The sequence below is a fragment of the Dermochelys coriacea genome, chromosome 6, assembly GCF_009764565.3.
Source record: "Dermochelys coriacea isolate rDerCor1 chromosome 6, rDerCor1.pri.v4, whole genome shotgun sequence".
In the NCBI taxonomy this organism is placed as follows: Eukaryota; Metazoa; Chordata; order Testudines; family Dermochelyidae; genus Dermochelys; species Dermochelys coriacea.
In genome coordinates this window covers 96659234-96685070 of record NC_050073.1, presented here as the reverse complement: position 1 = coordinate 96685070, position 25837 = coordinate 96659234, and the positions used below count along the sequence as shown (strand labels likewise).

At 42.3% G+C, this 25837-nt stretch overlaps 1 protein-coding gene across 4 annotated transcripts in view; it reads right to left on the bottom strand.

The window, feature by feature from the left end:
* TDP1 (tyrosyl-DNA phosphodiesterase 1) overlaps nucleotides 1–25837 on the bottom strand; it is a 131143-nt gene that overhangs the window by 25907 nt on the left and 79399 nt on the right. For all 4 annotated transcript variants that reach the window (XR_005293668.2, XR_005293667.2, XM_038406931.2 and 1 more), the window contains one exon: nucleotides 5925–6027. Coding sequence is in view for 1 of the 4 variants with exons in the window: in XM_038406931.2 (XP_038262859.1) it covers nucleotides 5925–6027 (103 nt within the window). In the remaining 3 variants the exon portion in view is untranslated. Of the gene's footprint in view, nucleotides 1–5924; nucleotides 6028–25837 lie in introns of those variants that run through there.

The following is a 25837-nucleotide window of genomic DNA, read 5'->3' as shown; positions in this document are numbered from 1 at the left end:
GGCTCAATTACATGATTTCAGAATTACTTTGCTCAAAGAGCACTCAACCAATAGGCATTTTAAGCCTTGACAATATTAACTGGCAGTCTCTAACGACAGACATTTTAAACTTTTTTTCACAAAGCATGTTGGAATAAGATACAGAGGTTACATGTTGTAACCTTGACTAACAGACATCCAGATCTCATTCTCCTGCTCCGAGAAGTAACGTTCTCTAACTTCACACAAAACACATAGCAGACAAGTTTAACTAGCAGCATGTAACTAGGGATATGTTTACACAGCAAAGAAAAACCTGCAGTTGGCCTGTTCCAGCCAACTCAGGCTCATGGGGCTGTTTCATTGCTGTGTAGACTTCTGGGCTCAGGCTGGAGCCTGAGCTTTGGGACCCGTTCACCTCGCAGGGTCCTAAAACCCAGACTCCAGCCTGAGCATGGAAGTCTAACGCAGCAATGAAACAGCTCTACAGCCTGAGCCAGCTGGTACAGGCCAGTCGTGGGTGTCTAGTTGCTGTATAGACATATACTAGGTCAGCTTTAAATAATCTTGGGTGCTTATAGGACCAAGTGCTGCTTCCAAGACAGAATGGAAAAACCTGGAGTGGAAAAGTCCTTCTTCCCTACTTCTAAGTCTTTTCTCTTATTCCTTCCCCAGTCAACCCCTACCAATCCTGATCTTGCTAGGCAATTTCCTGACACTGCTGTTCACAGTACGTCTCAAAATTTGCAATCTGCCCATATAATAGTCTCACATGGGTGCTCTCCACCCCAAAGAGGTACTTCCTGTAGAGCTTAATATGCTATAATGATTTTTGGTAGCACTGGCATGGTTTTAACATCCTATTATTGTAGAACAGGAACACCAGCAGAAAGGGGGAATGGAAGGGTAACCAGTTTCACAAGAAACAATATTTTCAAAAGCCTCATTTCTATTAGAGAATTATGGAGTACAAAAAGGATGAAGTGGTCTGAAACATACCCAGTGCATTCTCCAATTCCTACATGTTAAGAGAGGCTCACTGCACTTCAGCTCTTGGTATGCCAACCTAGCTCTGCCCATTCCCACCAATTCTATTCTCTAACTTTTCTTTCCCTGCTTCATGCAACATGGTAACAGTATTATTGATATTAGCTGAAGATAAGGCATTTACATGACATTTCATCCCTCTTGATCTGAGAATTCTGCTGGTCAGGATCCTCTCACTTCCTTCTCCTCTTCCATGTTAGATACAAATTTGAAAGTACATCGGTTCTCTTTGCTTGAAGTCCTTTGACTGCCAAATCTTTTCCGATTTAAACTGTTTTCCAGAATGTATGCAGTCATTCCACTTACAGCGTTGGGCCTGGCCCAGTGCACTATTGCAGACGAACAAAAATATGCCGAATGATTGTTCTATGCAACAGAGGGCAGCTGTCATCATTTACAAAGTTTAGTGCTTGGAGAAAAGTCAGCTGGTGCCGACAGTAGATCACAGGCGTCTCTTGATTAAAAATTAACTTTTTGTAAATGCTTACATCCCTTTTCTGGAAGTTCACATCATGATGTTTCTTTTCCATCATCCTCACACATACTGCCTATTTTCTTACTCTAAGGCAGCTTGCCTTCTCTGTTGCTGGGCACCACTTTCCAAAGGCTGAAACATGGAGGGGCAAGCCCATTTATCTTTGGCGAGCTCTAGTAGGCCTTTGTGGATAGAAAGGCACAATGTTCTCCCTCAAAATGTAATAGGATGGAGTGTTTCTGGAACCAAGATTATAGGAATCTCTCATTACATGCCTGAAAGACCTTGGAGTTATCGAAATGAAAAGAAAGCAAAACAAGCAATGCAGAAATAGCACTTCACGCTCTAACAGTGAGTCTATAAAAAAAACTGAGTTAAATTCCCAGGATGTTTGTGACCCGAAGAGCCCTCAAACCTACTGGCAAAGCGTTCACCATCATGTAACAGTAACTATCAAGCCCGATAAATTCACTAGACCTAACACATTGCTGTCATGGTATTTATGTATAAAGAATGCCATGCAAGGCATCACATGAAAACTTGTATCATAAGTTGGTCATCGGAGTTACTGTGTGATATATAAATTTATTAGAGCATAAGCTTTCGTGAGCTACAGCTCACTTCATTGGATGCATTTGGTGGAAAAAACAGAGGGGACCCCCAAATGCATCCGATGAAGTGAGCTGTAGCTCACAAAAGCTTATGCTCTAATAAATTTGTTAGTCTCTAAGGTGCCCCAAGTACTCCTTTTCTTTTTGTGAATACAGACTAACACGGCTGCTACTCTGAAACCTGTGTGATATATGTAAGGGTAACAATTAAAAACTTGTAGGTACATACTAGGAATACGCCCACACCATGTAACCAGGGAAGGTTGGTAAGCATGTTTGTCCCAGGGAAAGGAATATGATCTGCTTAGGTCCTGAATGTAAACGGAGCAGGGAAAGTCCCCAATTTCTGCAAATTCCTTACGGTTCCTATTCTCATTTATCTTGGGATTTGAAGAAACAGACTCATATCCTCAACCTCATACAATAAATTAAAGCAGCTGGTAGAAGGAGAACACACTTATTTTACAGCTACTATTTCAAGTCCTGTGTCTGCAGCAGATAACACCCAATACTAGTTTGTACTATATGCGTATTTGCATAATTCACATTATATTACATTTCTTTGCAACCTACGGGCTACAGCCTTTTCAAAACAAGATATCACTTGGATTTTGCAGATTCTGATATAACTGACGGGGCTGCCTCTTCTCAAGCAACAGGAGGTGGCCCTAACTTTTGCTGAAGGGTTGGAAGGGATGTTGGCCTATCAGACTCTTCTGTGGAAAATGGGTGATTTCTGGTTGGTTTAGTGTGGGTTTAAATCTGGTTTGTTTGAATAGGATTCCTCTGTAATATTTTTTACTCTATGATTAAATGTATGGGCTTGGAAAAGTTGTGTGGTCACTGCTAAATACCACTTTCATTATACTTTCCATCACTCATGAAGGAGGGGGTTTGCCCCACACCAGCCAGCTCTGGTTCCTGCCATCCCACTGGTTCCCAGTTCCCACAATCAGACTGACTGTGGCCGCTTTCTGGTTGCGAGCAGGTCAGGACACCCCTCTGCAATAGGGGAGGCAGTAACTAGCATAACTGGGTGATGTAATGGCAGAGCCCCCTCCCTGCTGGCATGATGGAGGGACGATGGGCCAGGCCAGGCCAGGCCAGGCCAAATTTGAGTGGCGCTGCAACCTGGCACATGGGGTTCCGCTATTCCCTGCCTCTGCTTCCATTTTGCCCCTCCCCAGAGACACGGGCTTCATCTCATAGGGAGCCCATGCACCAGGTTCCTCCTGGTCTTAGGCTCCAGCTCCAGCTCCATCCCACACCAACCAGCTCTGGTTACGTCAATATGTTTGGGACGTATGGAGGCACATGACTTTCTGAATCACACATGTGCAACCGCCAGGGTTGTCAGCTCGTTATTATTATTGAGTGGCCCTGGGGAAACAAGTTTATTTCTACTTGTTACTCAAGTCATCAGATTCTCAAATAAGCATAGTCCGTTTTGACTGAGGGGACTTGCCTCTGCTAGTCCCCACCTGTGTTTTTTGAATTATTTTTTTTAAGATTGGTAAATGCATATATGTGGGAAAGCAAGAAAACAGAGCAGGAATCCACTGCCTACACATACTGGACTTTGTTCCATTTGTAATAGCTGAGTAGATCTGAGTTAATAATACAAAGAGATCTGTCCTTTAAATGCCTCACCACTGTCTTAAGTAAGCTCACTTTGCTTGGGAGCAGCTGTAGACAGCAAAAGCCAGTTAGCCAGAACATTGTTCACTCCCTTGAGGTCAGCTGCTGACAAAGTCATCAAATAAATCTTGGCCCAGCCAAGCGATAGACATGAAATGACTCAGGCAGAAACTATCATCAGCAGTTATTAAAATGAGCTTCTTTTTCCTATTTCTTGTAGAGTTTATTGAAACCAAAATGATCACCCCTTCTAGTGAATTATGAGGTTTTCTTATTTCACAACCCAGCATTGTCACTAAAATGGTCTGTTGTACATCAGAACAACGGCATTTGAGGGTGTTATTACGAGTCTTAGGTAATTCATAAGGACTTCTGAGAGCAACATGTTTTGCTTCCTAATGATTTTAGTGATTAAAAAAAATCAGGGAAATGCCACCACCATTGGAAGTCACCCAGTACTTGCTTTCAATTGCTTAGTAAGTGTCAAGAGTGTGATGTGGCACTTTTCCCATGATAAAAAGCCAAAGCAGGAAACTATCAATTCTATCGTAGCAATTAGAGACTGTAATTACAAATTATTATGCATAAATATTTTCATAAAATCTCATTCTTTAAAAGTGCTCTGTTGGTTAGTTATATACTGTCAAATTAAATGATGAAATTATGTGCTTGGTGAACATAATCTTGGAGGGATGAAGAGAAATTTTGTTCCCATGGAAGATACACCGAAGAATTTTTATCCTATAGATTGGTTTCTCTGGCTGCCAGAGAAACATCTCCCTGAATAGGGATGAATTTTGTAGGCTTTTAGGCAGGAGAGAATTTGAACACTTTCTGAAAGACCAACTGTTGATGCTGTTCTCATATTGATAGCAATAGATTCATGTAGCACTATCCAGTCTTTGAGGATTTGTTTTGTTTTCTACCTAGGAATTATTTTTAGTATGCTCATCTACAAAAAGTAGAACACAAAGCAGCAACAACATACTAATACTTCGCAATTATATGGCATTTTTCATCTGAAGATGTCACACAGCTTTACAAATCTATCTCGGTTTTGCATGAGGAAAGCGAGGCTCACACACGTTAAAGCCAAAATTTTCAAACACGTTTTCTCTAAATTTGGGTACCCAACCAGACATAGCTAAGTCTTGATTGACAGAGGTGATAAGTACATGCAACTTCTACCGACTTCAACTGGAGTTGTGCATGCTTAATATCTCTGAAAAAATCAGACCATAAAAGTGTTAAGGTAACTAAAAACTGAGCTACGCAAATTTAGTGGATGTACTTGAACATTTTTGCTTATTTGTCCTACGAGCCAAGTAGCAAAATAAGAAAGGAACCCAGGCCTCCTCACTCTCAGTACTCTGTTCTACTGCTTCCCCTCATAAAATCTCTGTTCTGAGAGATAATATCTACTGAGTATATCCAGTAGCAATGCTTCAAACTTTCCAATTTTGCCTTTGATAACTAGATTGGAAACTACCGATACCTCAGTAATAAAGAAATTTGAAAATCTGCCCTTACAAAGCAGTGAGTCTGGGAAAGAGCAAGGTGGAATTGCCATCAATGGCCATCATCAGTGGATTTCAGGAAAGTGAGCGATCAGAGGGGATTAGAAATTTTATTTTCAGTTCCAAATGACAATTTATGTGTGGCAAAATATGCTTCTCTCTTTCTGAGGACATTGTACTCAAAAAAATGGGTGCAGCAAAAGATCTTAAAAATAGAGATTAATTAGCTTTGAAAGCATGACACACATTTCTGCTGAGTTACCACAGAGTCTGTCCATAAGAATCACAGAACCATAGGGTTAGATGAGACCTCAATGTTAATCTAGTCTAACCCCCTGCCACAATGCAAGATTCGTTGTGTCTAGTAATCTCAAAGAGGAGTTAGCAAAAGATTCTGAATTTTTTTTGAAATTTTTTGAAAAACTATGAAAACCCAAATTCCTGCCTGATGTATGGGTAAACATGGGGGTTTTCTTTAAAGCATTAAGTTCTATAACTCTAAAAAACTACTAAAACTCCCCCCGCCTTCCCAAAATTAATAAAATAAATAAGTATATAATGAGATAGAATAATGTGGTTACAGCCTCTTTTTGGAAGATATCAGCATTTGCAAACTGTCACAGTATCTTGGCTTTTGTTGCTGAATTATGAACTTACAAATGCTGAAGGCAGGAAAAGGACTCCAAGTTCATAGGAACGAATCATCAGTTGGGTGCCGTTTTTCTCCAGAGCTCCCCAAGCGGCTTTGGAAAGATTGGCACTGCAAAGAGACAGACAGCAGTTCAATGTGGCACAATCTTCAAAGCAACAAAACACTCAAATACTACAGCTGCAACAACAATGTACTTGAATTAGAAGTAAAACCTTTCCCCAGCCAGAAAGAGCCTTGTTCCTCATTGCTATTCCCTCAGTACAGTGGGGAACTGTGCAAGTGCAATATAACAGGGCAGTTGTGCAGTTCATATATGGATAAGTACTATGTATTATGAAATTCAATATGAATTTAGTATAGTTGTTGCTCCCAGATTCACAATGTGCAAATAACCAACTTCAGCCTTTGCATTATTACCTGGGAACCTGAATAAGAAATCGTGAACAACCAACCAAATTTGGCCTTTTCCCTTATCTATCGTCCTTGGAGATGAAAGGATCATTCCCTAATTGGGACTATTTTACATTTCTTGAGACATTTATTATCAAATATGTATAGAAAATTAATAAACCATAAGGCATTTTTCCTCATTGACATTTTCTCCTTTGATAAACTCCATGAAGATTTATTACTTTATAAACAAATAATTTTAAAGCAAATGTTACATTATACTTTCAGCCCATAGTGTCCCTGCTCCCTTATCAGCCAGGGAATAGCTCTCAAATTGAATCTGAATTAAGAAAATATATGCGGTTCTGTCAAGGTTCCTTCCTCACTCTGAACTATAGGGTACAGATGTGGGGACCTGCATGAAAAACCCCCTAAGCTTATTTTTACCAGCTTAGATTAAAACTTCCCCAAGGCACAAACTATTTTATCTTTTTTCCCTTGACCTTATTTGCTGCCACCACCAAGCGTCTAACAAATATAACAGGGAAAGAACCCACTTGGAAACATCTTTCCCCCCAAAATCTCCCAAAGCCCTACACCCCCTTTCCTGGGGAAGGCTTGATAAAAATCCTCACCAATTTGCATAGGTGAACACAGACCCAAACCCTTGGATCTTAAGAACAATGAAAAAAACATTCAATTTCTTACAAGAAGAATTTTAATTGAAGAAAAAGTAAAAGAATCCCCTCTGTAAAATCAGGATGGTAAATACCTTACAGGGTAATCAGATTCAAAACATAGAGAATCCCTCTAGGCAAAACCTTAAGTTATAAAAAGACACAAAAACAGGAATATACATTCCATTCAGCACAACTTATTTTATCAGCCATTTAAACAAAACAGAATCTAACACATATCTAACTAGATTGCTTATTAACTCTTTACAGGAGTTCTGACCTGCACTCCTGCTCTAGTCCCGGCAAAAGCAACACAGACAGAGAGAACCCTTTGTTTTCCCCCCCTCCAGCTTTAAAAGTATCTTGTCTCCTCATTGGTCATTTTGGTCAGGTGCCAGCAAGGTTGTCTTAGCTTCTTAACCCTTTACAGGTGAAAGGGTTTTTCCTCTGGCCGGGAGGGATTTAAAGGTGTTTACCCTTCCCTTTATATTTATGACAGGTTCCATTATCAAAATCTGTTCCAATAAAGAAATACAAGGCTTCACATTAAATTTGAACTGATAAACACATAGTAGATGACTTCTAGCGGGGGGGGGGGGGGGAGGGAGGAGAGGCGGGAGATAGATTTTGCATTAGTGATCTGAGTTGGCTGGATCAGTACCTAGTTTGGAACATAAGAGCTGACATATTGGGTCAAACCAATGGTACATCTTGCCCAGTAACCTCTGTCTGACAGTGGCAGTCCCAGAGCTTCACGAGGAATGTACAGAAAAGGACACCGAAGAATCCTCACCAAACAAGGAAGGAATTTAAAAAGCCATTATACAAAAACTGAAAACAAGTGCTTCTCTAATATTTTGACCTCTAAGAATATGGACATAAATATTATGTAGAAGATATGCTGACAAACAATTATTTTCTTCTATTAATCTTTTGTCTTTGGGCAAATAAAGACTGTTTTCTTGAAGATAGGCTTGAGAAGAAATTTTATAGCTTGGGAAATGAGTAAGTCATATTTCATCTTTGAGTATTTGTCCACATGGATCCCTCTTTGGTTTGCCCTTTGGTGCTCACGCACGAGAGACTGGATTCTTTTGGCCAGCAGAGTCCATTGGGGCCACACCCCTACAGGTCCTCCCACCACCCAAGGGTATAAAAGGGCAGATGCAGTCCCTACTGTCCCTCAGTTCTTTCTTACCACCCATAGCAGCAAGACTGAACCGCTGCACTGTCCGCCTGCTTTCCTAGAAACCAATAAAGAAAAACTAAACCACTGTGCTAAAAATCCAGAGATTAAATCTTGCCCCTCATATGACTTTCTATACTACTAAGTGATGGGCATTCTAGGTGTTTTTTGTTTAGGGAAGGGGCATATTCCAGAATGTTGCTCCATCTGCCACTCATTTTCCAAAGGCCCATGAAGCCCAACTGAGATTATTCCTTCTTGAGTGCTCCAGGGAGGCCTCTTTGGACGTAAAGGGAAGGGAAGGACGTAACAAAGGCACAGTCCCCTGCCCAGTCCCTCTTAATAAGCACCCTGAAGAGCCATGATTCTACCCCAAGCTCCAAGGAAACACTGGACCCCAGTCATGGGATTCAATCTCTGTCGCAATAGCTTCAGAAAGGTGCAGGAGGGATCATCACTCCCGAGTTGAGTTGAGACACAGTCACCCTCCCGCAGTCCCTATGAAAAATAGATACAAAAATCAGCATAGGTCTCACTCTTCTCAAACTCAAAGGGCAGCCAACATCCTGAGAAAGAACCCTCTGGTGCCTTGGTACCAACTACTAAACAGGTGCCTATAGTACCTCCACTGCACCTCTGCAACATCCTTCTTCTGGTAGTTACCTCCTCATGCGCACCTAGGGCACATGTGTGTTCTGGGTGATTTAGCTGTGGGCCCCAATACAGGAGTCACTTTGCTGGATAGGCTGAAAGGTGCTGGTCAGACTACTCGTCACTGAGACCTCAGTAACACAAACAAAATAGGTAATACCAACTCTATCGCCTACTTGAGTATAAGTGACATCAGAGTGCCTTAATATGCCTGAAAGGGTAGCCTCACCTGTGGAGATGGTGTGTTCCTTCTCATCCTCCCCATCGGTGTACAGGAGGGTTCCTTTCCCACTCACCCTCCTATCCCTTCAAGGGAATCACAATGGGAATCCAGGAGGGACTCTACGGACTGCTCTCAACAGGAAAAGGCATGGACCTCAGAGACCAGCCCCCCAGTATCCTTCTCTGCCTCTACCAGTCCAAGATTCATGTGCCTATCAACCTTGGCCCTACTAGGCACCTGGGGGTATGCAACCTCCATACTTGCATGTCAGTAGCTACTGCCCCCTCTCCCAGGGCTAGATCCTCTTCTCCCAAGAGGCAACATAGATCTTTCCAGCCCGGTCAAATTAATACAGCACCAGATACTAAAGAGACGGGAGGAAGAGAGATACGTACACCAGGCAGATGAGGGAGAACAATTAATCCCAGCCATAATTCCCTTATCCTTCCCTAATGAGGCAGGTCATTCAAGGTCTTCTACACTTGATGATTTTAAGGCATTCCTACATATTAAACACATGGCAGAGGCTCTTGACATAACAGTGGAGGAGGTGCAAGAGAAACCACACAAACTGCTAGACATTCTGCATTCTCCCTTCCTTGCTTGGTAGGTTGGCCATACTGATAAATAAGGGGATTACTGGAGCTTCCAAAAGACCTTCTGCATCAATTCAAGCCATACCCAAATGTTCTGACAAAAAGTTATCAAGCCCCTTCCAAAGGATCTGAGTACTTTTATTCTCCCCCTGTAACAAGGATCTCTTGTTGTAGCTACTCTGCAGAGATCCAATGCTAAAACAAGGGCTTCTCAAATCAACATTTAGGGAGAAAGACCTTAAAGCTGGACCTATTTGGATGAAGGCTGTTTTTCAGCCAGCCTCCAGATGCATAGCTAATTACCAATCGCTTTAGAAAATATAATTATTTACACTAGTGTCAGTTTATGAACAGGTTTATTTTGGAACACAGGGAAAAACTAAAATCTATAATGAATGAAGGGCAGCTGTGTGAAAATGAAAAGTTAATTTAAAGAAAGCTGATTAGGCTCCTAGGTGAACTGGTTCACATCCACACAGATTCTGACAATGAAACAAATTATTGAAACAAATAAGACACACCACACATCAAAAATACTAACCCAGGAACCTATCCTTGCAACAAAGCCCGTTGCCAACTGCGTCCATATATCTATTCAGAGGACACCATCATAAGGCCTAACCACATCAGCCACACTATCAGAGACTCGTTCACCTGCACATCTACCAAGGGATATATGCCATCATGTGCCAGCAATGCCCCTCTGCCATGTACATTGGCCAAACCGGACAGTCTCTAACGTAAAAATAAATGGACACAAAGCAGATGTTAAAAATTACAACATTCAAAAATCAGTCGGAGAACACTTCAGTCTCTCTGGTCACTTGATTACAGACCTAAAAGTCACAATTCTTCAACAAAAAAAACTTCAAAAACAAACTCCAACGAGAGACTGCTGAATTGGAATTAATTTGCAAACTGGACCCCATTAATTTAGGTTTGAATAAAGACTGGGAGTGGATGTGTCATTACACAAAGTAAAACTATTTCCCCATGTTTATCCCCCCCCGCCCCAAACTGTTCCTCACATGTTCTTGTCAACTGCTGGAAATGACCCACCTTAATTATCACTACAAAAGTTCCCCCACCCCCCTGCCCTCCTGCTGGTAATAGCTCACCTTACCTGATCACTCTTGTTACAGTGTGTATGGTAACACCCATTATTTCATGTTCTCTGTGTAAATAAAATCTCCCCACTGTATTTTCCACTGCATGCATCCGACGAAGTGAGCTGTAGCTCATGAAAGCTTATGCTTAAATAAATTTGTTAGTTAGTCTCTAAGGTACCACAAGTCAGACAGCTGCAGCGGCACAGGAGCTAGCAAACAGAGCTCTAAACAGGGGAGTTTGAGTGGGAGTTCTGTTGGAGGAGAAGATAGTTGTACTTGGTTTTGTATTTTTAGTATTTGTGTGTGTGTGTAGGGGTTGTGTGCTGGGAGCGCAGCTGAGCCTGATTAGAGGGTGGGGCTTTGTGCTGAGAGAGCAGCTGAGCCCTGCTTAGGGGGTGGGGCTTCTGACTAGGGGCCCTATAAAGGTAGCCAGCCAGCGGCACAGACAGCTGCAGCGGAACAGGAGCTAACAAACAGAGCTCTAAACAGGGGAGTTTGAGTGGGAGTTTGCAAGGGGAGTTTGGATTGTGGTGCTTGTTTGGGGTTTGCTTTTGCTGGGGGGTGGTCTTTTTGGTGTGGCTTGTGTTTCCCAGATTAACAGGATTTAGGTGGGAAGGAGATGACAGATACAGAGGCAGCTGTGGGAGTGACTCCTGCAGTAAAAGACACTGAGGATGACTGGATGTGGAAGCTGTGGTATGTACATGATCCTGGAGGGGGGAACCGGTAAGAGTTTTTTCTGCATGAAATGTCGTCTGATAGAGCTGATGGAGGAAAAGATCCGAGGTTTGGAGATGCAGGTAGAAAGTCTGGTTGAGTTTAGGAAGGGGTTTGAGCAGATAATGGAACAAAGATATGAGGTATCTGAAGGGAAAAGCTCAGACTCACAGATGGAAGCAGGGCTGGGGAATTTTGAGGAGAGACTGGATGAGGAAAGTGGTCAGTGGAAACATGCGACTCAAAGAACCAGGCAGAGAAAAAGACGGGCTAGTGAAGGAGAAATAGAGCTTAGGAACAGGTTTGCAGAGTTGGAAAATGAAGAAGGGGCTCAGCAGGTACTTGTTGAAGGTGGAAGGGTAAGGAAGAAAAGAGAGGCTAGTCCTATAGAAAAAGGGGGAGAGTCAAGGGAGACTACACCAAATATGAGCCCCAGGAGGATACAGGATGGGTTGAAGAAGATTGTAAGGGAAAATAGGAATGGAAAGAACTTGCAGCCAGAGGGAACAGGGGAGAGACTGGAGAATAGCACTGTCACCAGGAAAAGGCAGGCCTATGTGATCAGGGACTCTTTATTGAGAAGAATAGACAGGCCTGTAACTAGAGCTGATCCTGAGAATAGAAGGGTGTGCTGTCTTCCAGGTGCTAGGATACAGGATGTAGACCTGAGGTTGAAAAGGATCCTAAAGGGAGCGGGAAAGAATCCCCTAATTATCCTTCATGTGGGAACAAATGATACGGCTAGATTCTCGCTGGAAAGTATTAAGGGAGACTATGCTAGGCTGGGGAAGACGCTTAAGGAAATTGAGGCTCAGGTGATCTTTAGCGGGATCCTTCCTGTTCCTAGAGAAGGGCAACAAAGGTCTGACAAGATTATGACTGTCAACAGATGGCTTAGGCAGTGGTGCTATAAGGAGGGCTTTGGGATGTATGGCCACTGGGAGGCATTCACGGACAGAGGTCAGTTCTCTCGGGATGGACTTCATCTGAGTAGGGAAGGAAATAGACTTCTAGGATCGAGGCTGGCACAACTGATAAAAAGAGCTTTAAAACTAGGAATTGGGGGGAGATGGATGGGAGATGTCCAGAAAATCTCCACGCCAGATTTTAGCATTGAGAGGGAAGAAGACAAAGTAAGAAAGGATACAGCCGTGGGTAGGAGAAGGTATATAAGGAGCGAGGGCGGTGTGGATACTAGTCTAATAGGTTATACTGGATGTAGAATGACTGTGCCTAATAGGGTACAAAATGTGAGCGAGTCCAAACAGCAAAAATTAAGATGTTTGTACACCAATGCGAGGAGTCTAGGTAACAAAATGGAGGAACTAGAGCTACTGGTGCAGGAAGTGAAACCAGATATTATAGGGATAACAGAAACATGGTGGAATAGTAGTCATGACTGGACTACAGGTATTGAAGGGTATGTGCTGTTTAGGAAAGACAGAAAAAGGTAAAGGGGGTGGAGTAGCATTGTATATCAATGATGAGGTAGAATGTAAAGAAATAAGAAGCGATGCAATGGATAAGACAGAGTCCGTCTGGGCAAAAATTACATTGGGGAAGAAAACTAGTAAAGCCTCTCCTACGATAGTGCTTGGGGTGTGCTATAGACCTCCAGGATCTAATTTGGATATGGATAGAGCCCTTTTTAATGTCTTTAATAAAGTAAATACTAATGGAAACTGCGTGATCATGGGAGACTTTAACTTCCCAGATATAGACTGGAGGACCAGTGCTAGTAATAATAATAGGGCTCAGATTTTCCTAGATGCGATAGCTGATGGATTCCTTCATCAAGGAGTTGCTGAACCGACTAGAGGGGATGCCATTTTAGATTTAATTTTGGTGAGTAGCGAGGACCTCATAGAAGAAATGGTTGTAGGGGACAATCTTGGCTCAAGTGATCATGAGCTAATTCAGTTCAAACTAAATGGAAGGATTAACAAAAATAAATCTGCAACTAGGGTTTTTGATTTCAAAAGGGCTGACTTTCAAAAATTAAGGAAATTAGTTAGGGAAGTGGATTGGACTGAAGAACTTATGGATCTAAAGGTAGAGGAGGCCTGGGATTACTTTAAATCAAAACTGCAGAAGCTATCGGAAGCCTGTATCCCAAGAAAAGGGAAAAAATTCATAGGAAGGAGTTGTAGACCAAGCTGGATGAGCAAGCATCTTAGAGAGGTGATTAAGAAGAAGCAGAAAGCATACAGGGAGTGGAAGATGGGAGGGATCAGCAAGGAAAGCTACCTAATTGAGGTCAGAACATGTAGGGATCAAGTGAGACAGGCTAAAAGTCGAGTTGGACCTTGCAAAGGGAATTAAAACCAATAGTAAAAGGTTCTATAGCCATATAAATAAGAAGAAAACTAAGAAGGAAGAAGTGGGGCCGCTTGACACTGAGGATGGAGTGGAGGTTAAAGATAATCTAGGCATGGCCCAATATCTAAACAAATACTTTGCCTCAGTCTTTAATAAGGCTAAAGAGGATCTTGGGGATAATGGTAGCATGACAAATGGGAAGGAGGATATAGAGGTAGATATTGCCATATCGGAGGTAGAAGCAAAACTGAAACAGCTTAATGGGACTAAATTGGGGGGCCCAGATAATCTTCATCCAAGAATATTAAAGGAATTGGCACCTGAAATTGCAAGCCCATTAGCAAGAATTTTTAATGAATCTGTAAACTCAGGAATAGTACCGAATGATTGGAGAATTGCTAATATAGTTCCTATTTTTAAGAAAGGAAAAAAAAGTGATCTGGGTAACTACAGGCCAGTTAGTTTGACATCTGTAGTATGCAAGGTCCTGGAAAAAATTTTGAAGGAGAAATTAGTTAAGGACATTGAAGTCAATGGTAAATGGGACAAAATACAACATGGTTTTACAAAAGGTAGATAGTGCCAAACCAACCTAATCTCCTTTTTTGAAAAACAGATTTTTTAGATAAAGGAAATGCAGTGCATCTAATTTACCTAGATTTCAGTAAGGCATTTGATACCGTGCCACATGGGGAATTATTAGTTAAATTGGAGAAGATGGGGATCAATATGAACATCAAAAGGTGGATAAGGAATTGGTTAAAGGGGAGACTGCAACGGGTCCTACTGAAAGGCGAACTGTCAGGTTGGAGGGAGGTTACCAGTGGAGTTCCTCAGGGATCGGTTTTGGGACCAATCTTTTTATTACTGACCTTGGCACGAAAAGTGGGAGTGTGCTAATAAAGTTTGCAGATGATACAAACCTGGGAGGTATTGCCAATTCGGAGAAGGATCGGGCTATTATACAGGAGGATCTGGATGACCTTGTAAACTGGAGTAATAGTAATAGGATGAAATTTAATAGTGAGAAGTGTAAGGTTATGCATTTAGGGATTAACAACAAGAATTTTAGTTACAAGTTGGGGACACATCAATTAGAAGTAACGGAAGAGGAGAAGGACCTTGGAGTATTGGTTGATCAAAGGATGACTATGAGCTGCCAATGTGATATGGCTGTGAAAAAAGCTAATGCGGTTTTGGGATGCATCAGGAGAGGCATTTCCAGTAGGGATAAGGAGGTTTTAGTACCATTATACAAGGCACTGGTGAGACCTCACCTAGAATACTGTGTGCAGTTCTGGTCTCCCACGTTTAAAAAGGATGAATTCAAACTGGAGCAGGTACAGAGAAGGGCTACTAGGATGATCCGAGGAATGGAAAACTTGTCTTATGAAAGGAGACTTAAGGAGCTTGGCTTGTTTAGCGTAATTAAAAAAAGGTTGAGGGGAGATATGATTGCTCTCTATAAATATATCAGAGGGATAAATACAGGAGAGGGAGAGGAATTATTTCAGCTCAGCACCAATGTGGACACAAGAACAAATGGGTATAAACTGGCCACCAGGAAGTTTAGACTTGAAATTAGACGAAGGTTTTTAACCATCAGAGGAGTGAAGTTTTGGAATAGCCTTCCAAGGGAAGCAGTGGGGGCAAAAGATCTATCTGGTTTTAAGATTCTACTCGATAAGTTTATGGAGGAGATGGTATGATGGGATAATGGGATTTTGGTAAGTAATTGATCTTTAAATATTCAGGGTAAATAGGCCAAATCCCCTGAGATGGGATATTAGATGGATGGGATCTGAGTTATAGAAAATTCTTTCCTGGGTATCTGGCTGGTGAATCTTGCCCATATGCTCAGGGTTTAGCTGATCGCCATATTTGGGGTCAGGAAGGAATTTTCCTCCAGGGCAGATTGGAGAGGCCCTGGAGGTTTTTCGCCTTCCTCTGTAGCATGGGGCATGGTTGACTTGAGGGAGGCTTCTCTGCTCCTTGAAGTCTTTGAACCATGATTTAAGGACTTCAATAGCTCAGACATGGGTGAGGTTTTTCATACGAGTGGGTGGGTGAGATTCTGTGGCCTGCGCTGTGCAGGAGGTCGGACTAGATGATCAGAATGGTCCCTTCTGACCTTAGTATCTATGAATCTATGAAGTCCTCCTTTTCTTTTTGCAGATACAGACTAACACAGCTGATACTCTGACTCCTTTTTATAGTTTACAGATAAGCAATCCTTATAAATCCTTAAAAAAAAAAAAACAAAACCAACCAGTTTCTGTCTACTTGATTATAAACACTACTATTGGGGGATTCTGCGCCAAAAAATTAAAAATTCTGTATATTGTATTTGTCAAAAACAACACTATATAATCATACCAGTTATTATTTTGGTAATTCACTTCAAAATATTTGTCAGCAAGTATGTCTAACAATACAGACCTCCCCCCCCCCCGCCAAAAAAGATTTTTTTTTTTAAACAGATTCCTTACTAGGCATATTAATACAGAACTCTGTAATTCACTTAAATTATAACACAGAACAGTATTTCCTGTACCTGTCAGAAGCAGTGCAAAGGCTTTGGGGAATCAGGGGTAACAGAAGAGCTGAGGGAGAGGGAAGGAGCCTAGGAGTGAACCTGGAGGTTGTTGGGACGTTTTTCTTTGGGGGAGGGGAGGAAAATTGTTAGGGTGTTGGAAAGTCTCCCCCAGGCAGATCCTAGCTGACTCCAAGCCTCTCCCGTTCAGTCAGGCATATCTGCCCCTGTCCCTGCGCCGCTCCTCCCCCTGGGTCTCTGGAGCCCCACCTTCCCCATCCCCAGGCTCACAGAGTCACCCCACTAGCTCCTGAGCCCATGCTCCAGTCTGTCCCCCCACTTGCCATTCTGAATCCCTGTCTGTGACCCCCCCCCCCCCCCAGCAGCACTGTGTGGCCCACTCTGTCCTAACCTGGCTCCGCTAGAAGGATGCTGTGATGAACTCTACTTCTGGGGGAATTTTTCAACACTGAGCTTAGAATTTTTTATTTTTCCACCTAAAATACATTTTGCCTAAGTAGTGCTGCAGTTCCGCCTCTTGCCCACCAGAGGCTGCTGTGGTGCTAGAACAGCCAGCATGAGTGTCTGTTCTGGTGCCACAGCTGCCGCCCCCATCACAGATAATACAAATCTGAGTAGTACACTGATAAGCAGAAGTTTGGAAATTCTCACTTAACAATTCACAGCTGACAGTTTTATGATTCTACACAAATTAAGAAACACACATCCAATGCGTATCTTTTAAAGGACTATGTTTAGGGGTTGCTTAAACTCGGCAAACTCTTTTTCTGGTGCTTTCCCATGTGGACTTTACAGATGCTCATACATGCATGCATGCATACAGCCATGCTTTCAAACCTTCAAAAAAAAAAATCAAAAGGCTGAGATATCTCCTAGTTAATAAAAACAAAAGAAAAAACCCAACAGGTGTTGGAACTCTTCAGTTCTTCTCGTCTTTGGACTCATGTGGAACAGGAGATATAGCTGGGCACAGCACTTTCATGCTAACAGGCTCTTCAGGTGCTGGCAGACTAGTCATAGACTGGCTTAGTCTGTTTGTTGCTGTCTTCACTTTGTTTCCCCTACAGTGGCAAACCTTGGGTAACAGGCACATCAGTCCTCCCTCAAATGGCTCAACTGCTCCCCTTTGTAGCACCATCTTCAAAACTCTTCAGGCCAATCTGGTCAGAAGTATGACTTGGACTGAGACAGCCTGGCCCAGTTAGGTTAGAGACGGATAATATTTAGATTAGTGTCAGATTAGAAAAGTCACGCTTAAGCCAACAATTTTTTATATATATATACACACACACACACACATATATACACACACACGCGATCCTCTCAACAAAAAAAATCAAAATGAAAGAGGCACAAAACCACTTGAGGAAGTTCACAAGGCCCCCACTTGGGATGAGAAGATCTTGCACTGACATCTGGCAATATTAATGGAAAACAGGCCATCAAAATTCTACGGAAATAACAGGTGGCAAAAACAGCAGCAACTCAACATGCATCCATCAGTAATGTTAAAAATAAATGAGGACATCTTATGACAGAGGTTTGACTTTTCTTGCAAACAAGACAATTTGGCAAAAGTTCTAAGAACAGTTCATAAGATATGCAGCTTATATCTTTGGAAATTTCCATCTTGTGGGGTAAATTTTACTTTTAAAACTTAAGATAAAAGCCATGCAAAATAAAAGTAACGTTTATGCAAGGTCTGTATTCTCACTCACACTATTCCTCTCACAGCTGATAACCTATACTTCCCTACAAGCAGCACTAGATCCATTATGTACAGCAGCATGGATCATTGCCACATCTGTAGTGATGAGGAGGTTGTCCTGTCTCCAAGCATCAGGAATATGGAAGGAGTTCCAAGTCATAATTGAGGACTTTCTTTTGGCGGGCAATGACTTTTTAAAGATAAATAAGGCAATCCACTCATTGAAGAACTCCATGGATATACTGCGTTCCCTGAGCCTGTACATCCCAGCCCTAAGAAAGAAGCAAGACGGACCCAAGAGCTCCTTCAGATGGCATCACTCTGCTCAATACTACTACAATCCTCAGAGGACTTTGGAACCACCAAGGAGGAAGCAAGGATTTCTGGGCAGATGACCCTGTGCCTCTCTAAATTGTAGCACCATCAGTATCTTTCTCCTGGCAGTAAAACTAACGCCTTGACAGAACATCCTGGGGATCTTTATTTTAATTTCCCCCCCTTCAGTAACCATCTCTTTTTTGGGAATTCTGAAATGGAATCACCTTGGACCAGTGGGTCCTACTGTTGATCAGCAGTGGGTACTGAATTCAATTCCAGTCCCTTCCTGCTTCTCACCCTCCTTCCTCCTCGCTTTTCATCAGGGATCTCTCAAGAGATACTCTAGAAGGGAGTGAGCCTCTTGTTTCAATAACTCAAAAGTAGAGGAGGTGCTCTTAGAATTCAGGGGCAGGAGTTTTTATTCCTACTATTTTCTCATTCCGAAGAGCCAGGGTTGGCATTGCATTTTCTCCCTTTGTCTCAACAACTTTATATGTCGTTTCAAGTTCAGGATGATTCTGGTCTTCGTAATCTCTTCATTAGATTCAAGACTAGCTTGTGGCTCTCCACTTCAAGATGACTATTTCCATCTATATATAAAACCAGGCCATAGGCAATGCCTCAGATTCCTAGTAGGAACATCTCTCTGAGTACAGGGTCCTGCCCTATGGTCTTTCCACAGCATTGAGAGTGTTTACCAAGTACTAGGCCAGGGATTGGCAGCCTTTGGCACACAGCCTGCCAGAGTAAGCTCCCTGGCGGGCTGGGCTGGTTTGTTTACCTGCCACATCTGCAGGTTAGGCTAATCGCAGCTCCCTCTGGCCGTGGCTCACCGCTCCAGGCCAACAGGGGCTGCAGGAAGCAGTGTGGGCCGAGAGATGTGCTGGCCACGGCTTCCTGCAGCCCCCATTGGCTTAGAGTGGCGAACCGCGGCCAGTGGGAGCTGCGATTGGCCGAACCTGCAGACACAGCAGGTAAACAAACCAGCCCGGCTCACCAGGGGGCTTACCCTGGCGGGCTGTGGGCTAAAGGTTGCTGATCCCTGTGCTAGGCAGTCATGGCAGTTCATCTAAGCAGACAAGGGATCCAGGTTTGCCAGTATCTTGCTGACTGGCTGATCCAGGAGGAGTTCACCTTACCAGATGACCTGATTTGAGTAACCTTAAAACTGAGACCCATTGTAGCAAAGTCAACACACTTACTCCAAATCAACAGATATGAATTAATAGGATACATGTTAGATTTTCAGGTCAGTGAGAGCTTAAGTTCTACAAAAAAGATTCCAAGCTATAGCAAACCTCAACCAACCACCTTCAAACTCACTCAGACCTCAATAAGAGCATGCCTCTGACTTCAGGGACACAGCCTCATGCAGCTACGTGACACTGTTTACCAGACTTTGCTTATGTGCCATAAAAAAGGTGGCTGAAATCAACACATCTACCTAACAAATACCACACGCACATGCTGGTCATGGTCCCACAAGAAGTCTTCTCCTCTTTAAACAGGTTCAAAGACACCTCAGATGTGCAAATAATGAATTAAGAACTCACTGATGCAGAACATCTTTCACAAGTGGGGGATACACATCCCTAGACCTATTTGACACAGATGAGAGCAAGTGTCAAGCTCCAGGGGAGACACCAGTCTGGCTTCCTGTCAAATGTCTTGGCCATCTGCCTGGACACCAGGACTAATGTACGTCATTCTTCCAATCCCCATTATACTGAGAAGTCTGAAGAAGCTAAAATAAAATGCAGGTTCATGATCATGATAGTCCCAGCATGTGCCAGGTAGTTATGGTATTTAGATCTCGTGAATGTCTCAAGGTCAATTTATCAGCAATATCTGCACACCACCATTTCTTCCCATCTGACAGTGGCAAGATTTCTTATATTTTTCTCACAGAATGGGAGCCCTTCCCTCTTGGTACCTCAATATAGCGTTAACAGGGTTCTCAGATTCCCAGACCAGACAACTCTCTGATCATCCAAGTCTGACCTCCTATATAACAGGCAATACAATTTCTCCAAAATAATTCCTTTGAACAAGAGAATACCTTTTAAAATAATCAAGTCTTGATTTACAAATACCATGAATCTCAGTAAATTGTCCCAATGGTTAATTAATCCTCACTGTTAAATAACTAACTAAATAAAAACCCCATATATCCAGACTGAATTTATCTAGATCCAATGGCTGGAAGTTGAAGCACGTTATACCTTCCTCTGCTTGACTGAAGAGCCCATAATTAATTTGGGTTCCCCATGTAGACACTTACAGACTATGTTCAAGTCACCCCATAACATTCCCTTTGTTAAAGTAAATAGATTGAGCTCCTTAGAGTCTGTAACTATAATACATGTTTTCTCATCCTTTAATCATTCCTGTGGCTCATCTCTGAGCCCTCCAATTTTTCAATATCCATCTTAAATTGTGGACACCAGAACTGGACAGAGTACTCCAGCAAGGGTTGCACCAATACCAAATACAGAAGTAAAATAACTTGTCTACTCTTTTCTTGAGATTCCCTTTTATTCGTCCAGAGATGGGAGGGGGAGCAGAGCTTTGCGTCCCTGGAGCCGTTGTGTTTTGGGAAAGCAGAGACCACCACAGAAAGCTGGTTTGGATTGGCACAAAGAGCACCAGGAACAGAGGTTGCAAAATAGAACACCCCAAAGGAGCCCAGCACTTAAGACCTTCCTGAGAGCTGAAACAATTCTGAGTTTGGCAGTGGACCCTGGACGACCTGTGCACACAGGACAGAACTCCATCCGCTTCTCCCCCTCTTCTTCTTACATTACACCCAGGCCTGGCCAGCCTCGGGTAGTGCGGGTGTGAGTATGAAAGTGGGTTTGTGCCCCAAGCCCTAACACTTCCTTCCTTCCTTCCTCTAAGTGATGTGGGGAACCCCCCCTGCACTCTGCTGTTATTTTATTACTTATTAATAAAGCTTTAAAATTTAGACATTTGGTGTGTTCCATCATCTCCTCCCACAAATGATCCTGCGGTCTCAGCCTGATCACCTGAAGCCTCAGGCAGAATGGTAACAGAAATCTGTCACACGTACCTCACCCTTTGCCCCGCCACAAATCTTTTGGCAAGAGTCACTGCTTCCTAGGATAGTCTCCCATCTTGTATGTATGGCCTACATTCTTTATTCCTAGGTGTATAAATTTAGCCATGTTAAAATTCATATCGTTTCCTTGAGTCTAGTTTACCAAGCGATGCAGATCGCTCCGTATCACTAACTGGTGGTCTTCATTATTTATCACTTCTCCAATCTTTGTGTCATGTGCAAACTATCACTGACGATCTATGTTCTCTTCCAAGTCACTGGTAAAAAATGTTGAATAGTGTAGGGCCAAGAACCAATCAATGTGGGATTCTACAAGCAACACCACCACTCAATGTTTCCCTATTTACAGCTACATTTTGAAACATGTCAGCCACTTTTTAATTCATTTAAGCGTGCCATGTTAATTTTGTATTTCATTTATTTATTTATTTAAATCAAAATGTCATGCAGTACCAAGTCAAATGCCTTATAGAAGCTTATGGATATTACATCAACATTATCTTTATCAAATTTGATATTTTTTTTGATGTATCCAAGTTAGTTTGACAAGATCTGTTTTCCAGTACACCCACCCCCAACACCACCTTTGGGACTTTAGCAACCTTCCAATACCATCAACCAATCAAGACTGACTTTTTAGTAGCCATTACATCAGCTTGACTGCTGGGGAGAGATTCAAGCCATCATGGCAAGTCCCCCTTATATATGTTTCATAAAGACAGTGTTTTCAGGCCTCATCAAGTTTTTGCCCCAAATTGTTTCAGAATCCTATATGAACATATTAATTAATATCTCAGTTGTCTTCTCTCACACTCACTCAACCTTGGGGAAAGCTACTCCATACTCCTGATGTGATAAGGGCATTACCATATTATCTTAACAGAACGAAATTACTCAGGAACACACCTAGGCTGCTCGTGGGCTTTGCAGAGATAGTTAAGGGTCAGGCAATATCCTCACAAAGATTAACAATACGGACCTTCAAATCATGAAACTGGCATGAGGACAGACCCTTGGGGCACTCCACTTGATACCAGCTGCCAACTAGACATGGAGCCATTAATCACTATCTGTTGAGCCCGACGATCTAGCCAACTTTCTATCCACCTTATAGTTCATTCATCCAGCCCATACTTCTTTAACTTGCTGGCAAGAATACTGTGGGAGACCGTATCAAAAGCTTTGCTGAAGTCAAAGAATAACATGTCTACTGCTTTCCCCTCGTTCACAGAACCAGTTATCTGGTCATGGAAGGCAATTAGATTAGTCAAGCAAGACTTGCTCTTGGTAAATCCATGCTGACTGTTCCTGATCACTTTTCTTTCCTCTAAGTGCTTCAAAATTGATTCCTTGAGGACCTGCTCCATGATTTTTCCAGGGACTGAGGTGAGGCTGACTGGCCTATAGTTCCCTGGATCCTCCTCCTTCCCTTTTTTAAAGATTGGCACTACATTAGCCTTTTTCCAGTCATACAGGACCCACCCGATTGCCATGCGTTTTCAAAGATAATGGCCAATGGCTCTGCAATCACACCCGCCAACTCCTTTAGCACTCTCGGATGCAGCGCATCCGGCCCCATGGACTTGTGCTCTTCCAGCTTTTCTAAATAGTCCCAAACAACTTTTCTCCACAGCGGGCTGGTCACCTCCTCCCCATGCTGTGCTGCCCAGTGCAGAAGTCTGGGAGCTGACCTTGTTTGTGAAGACAGAGGCAAAAAAAGCATTGAGTATATTAGCTTTTTCCACATCCTCTGTCACTAGGTTGCCTCCCCCATTCAGTAAGGATCCCACACTTTCCCTGACCACCTTGTTGCTAACCTACCTGAAAAAACCCTTCTTGTTACTCTTAATATCTCTTGCTAGCTGCAACTCCAAGTGTGATTTGGCCTTCCTGATTTTACTCCTGCATGCCTAATATTTTTATACTGCTCCCTGCTCATTTGTCCAATTTTCCACTTCTTGTAAGCTTCTTTTTTGTGTTTAAGATCAGCAAGGATTTCACGGTTAAGCCACGCTGGTCGCCTGCCATATTTACTAGTCTTTCTACTCTTCGGGATGGTTTGTTCCTGTAACCTCAATAAGGATTCTTTAAAATACAGCCAGATTTCCTGGACTCCTTTCCCCCTCATGTTATTCTCCCAGGTGATCCTGCCCATCAGTTCCCTGAGGGAGTCAAAGTCTGCTTTTCTGAAGTCCAGAGTCCGTATTCTGCTGCTCTCCTTTCTTTCTTTTGTCAGGATCCTGAACTCAACCATCTCATTTATACATCTTATAAAAATGTATAAGAACATGTTTTGAGCCAGCCAGGTTAGACCCATCTAGCAACATAATAGCTCATTTCACTAAGACTCAGGCAGCCTCAGCTGCCTGTTTGATGACTGTCCCTGTTTCCAGAGGCTGGAGGGCAGCTATGTGGAGCTCAGTCCACGCTTTTACAAGACACTATTCTTTGGTAGAGACTTCCAGATCAGATGCCCATTTTGATAGAGCTGTCCTATAATCCTTGTTTAAAGCAGGACTACCTGTTTCCAAGGAAACAGGTAACTGCTTGCTCGTCACCAAGAGTGGGATACACGTGGACAATCACTCAGAGGAAAGAATGGTTACATACCTTAACGCTTCCTCAGCTCTCGTCCCCTAATGCCCCTACTCTACTTGCGCTATATTGATGACATCATCATCATCTAGACCCATGGAAAAGAAGCCCTTGAGGAATTCCACCATGATTTCAACAATTTCCATCCCACCATCAACCTCAGCCTGGACCAGTCCACACAAGAAATCCACTTCCTGGACAATACGGTGCTAATAAGCGATGGTCACATCACCACCACCCTATATCGGAAGCCTACTGACCGCTATTCCTACCTACATGCCTCTAGCTTTCATCCAGATCATACCACTCGATCCATTGTCTACAGCCAAGCTCTACGATACAACCGCATTTGCTCCAACCCTTCAGACAAAGACAAACGCCTACAAGATCTCTATCATGCATCATGAAATAGCCAACTTCATCAAGATTCCTAATGAAAGATTTCCCTTTTACAGCGGCAAGATCTATAGAAAAACACAAAATGTCCTGCATGGTAGAAATGAATTAATACTGATCAACTTCTGTGGACAATCCTTACATCATCTCCAAAATCACAGAGAAACAGCTGGAAAAAAAAAATCACCAAACCAGCAAGAATTAGTCCCTTATATTCAGTGGTAAGTCTCCTAAAATGTCTAAAAGACATTCAGTAGCAAGAACTGAACATTCTTTCCATTTCTTAACTTTTCTTACTACAGTATGGATACTTGAAAATACTCCTTACACTTTTATTTTGTACATTTACTTTACCGGTTGGACTGCGAATGACTGTCTACATCAAATAGAAAGAAATTGTTTCTTAAAAGAACAAATAAGCTAACAAGGTAAATTACTGATTTCCCCTTGTGATTCAAAGGTAAATGATAGAGAGTAAGAAAATAGTGGTACAATAGAATTCATTTGTTCTATCCAAATTTTTTCTCCTGATCTTTTTTGCCAAATATGACATGCATTTTGTACAAAACAGTACTATATAAGGGAAAATTAATGAATGATTTTAAATAGCAGTTATTCCCCTTCACTGATTTCTGCATTGAATAGTGGGAAGCCTCATTTAATTGATTGCAAGTGGTTATTTCCACTTGCAAAAATGTTTTGGTTATTGTCATCATGCTTTATTTTTCTTAAATATTCAGTTACATTCCTAAATTACTTCTTAAATGGATGATTAACTTATGCTGGTGGAAGCCAGGGTGAGGCCATTGTGCTGTAAAAGTAGAATGCTGATATCAGGGTGTTGAGCCAAAGCTGCAAAAGCACAGAAGCACCCAGGTTTACTGAAAAGACACGGACAACCCCTTATTGTTCTGGGTAAACTCTCACAGCATCACCCTACCTTTGAAGGAATTATGTAACCTTAAGACACACGCTAGCTGGGATGCAACTTAATTTCTCTCAAGAAAAAGACAATGAACACAGTTACATTATGTTAAACCAAAAAAAGACACTGGTCAAATTCTCTCATCCTATTCCCTTGCACTTGTATCGGTGGGATTGTACAAGGTATAAGAAAAAAACCACAGTATTTAGTCTAGGGTGTCTAATTAAGTTAACATGTATACAGTGCTTTTGTGTCATACATACCATGTTCCCTATCCTGAAGGCACTTTAGCATGTGTATAACTTTACTCATGTGTAACCCCACTGATTCTAATGGTTTTTCTCATAGTCAAGTTACACACGTGCGAGGGGTCTACATGAGGGAATGCTATCTATAAAATCATATTTACACGCTTTGTAAAGTGCTTTGAGATCTACAGATGAAATGACACACATAAAAGCTAAATACGATAGGT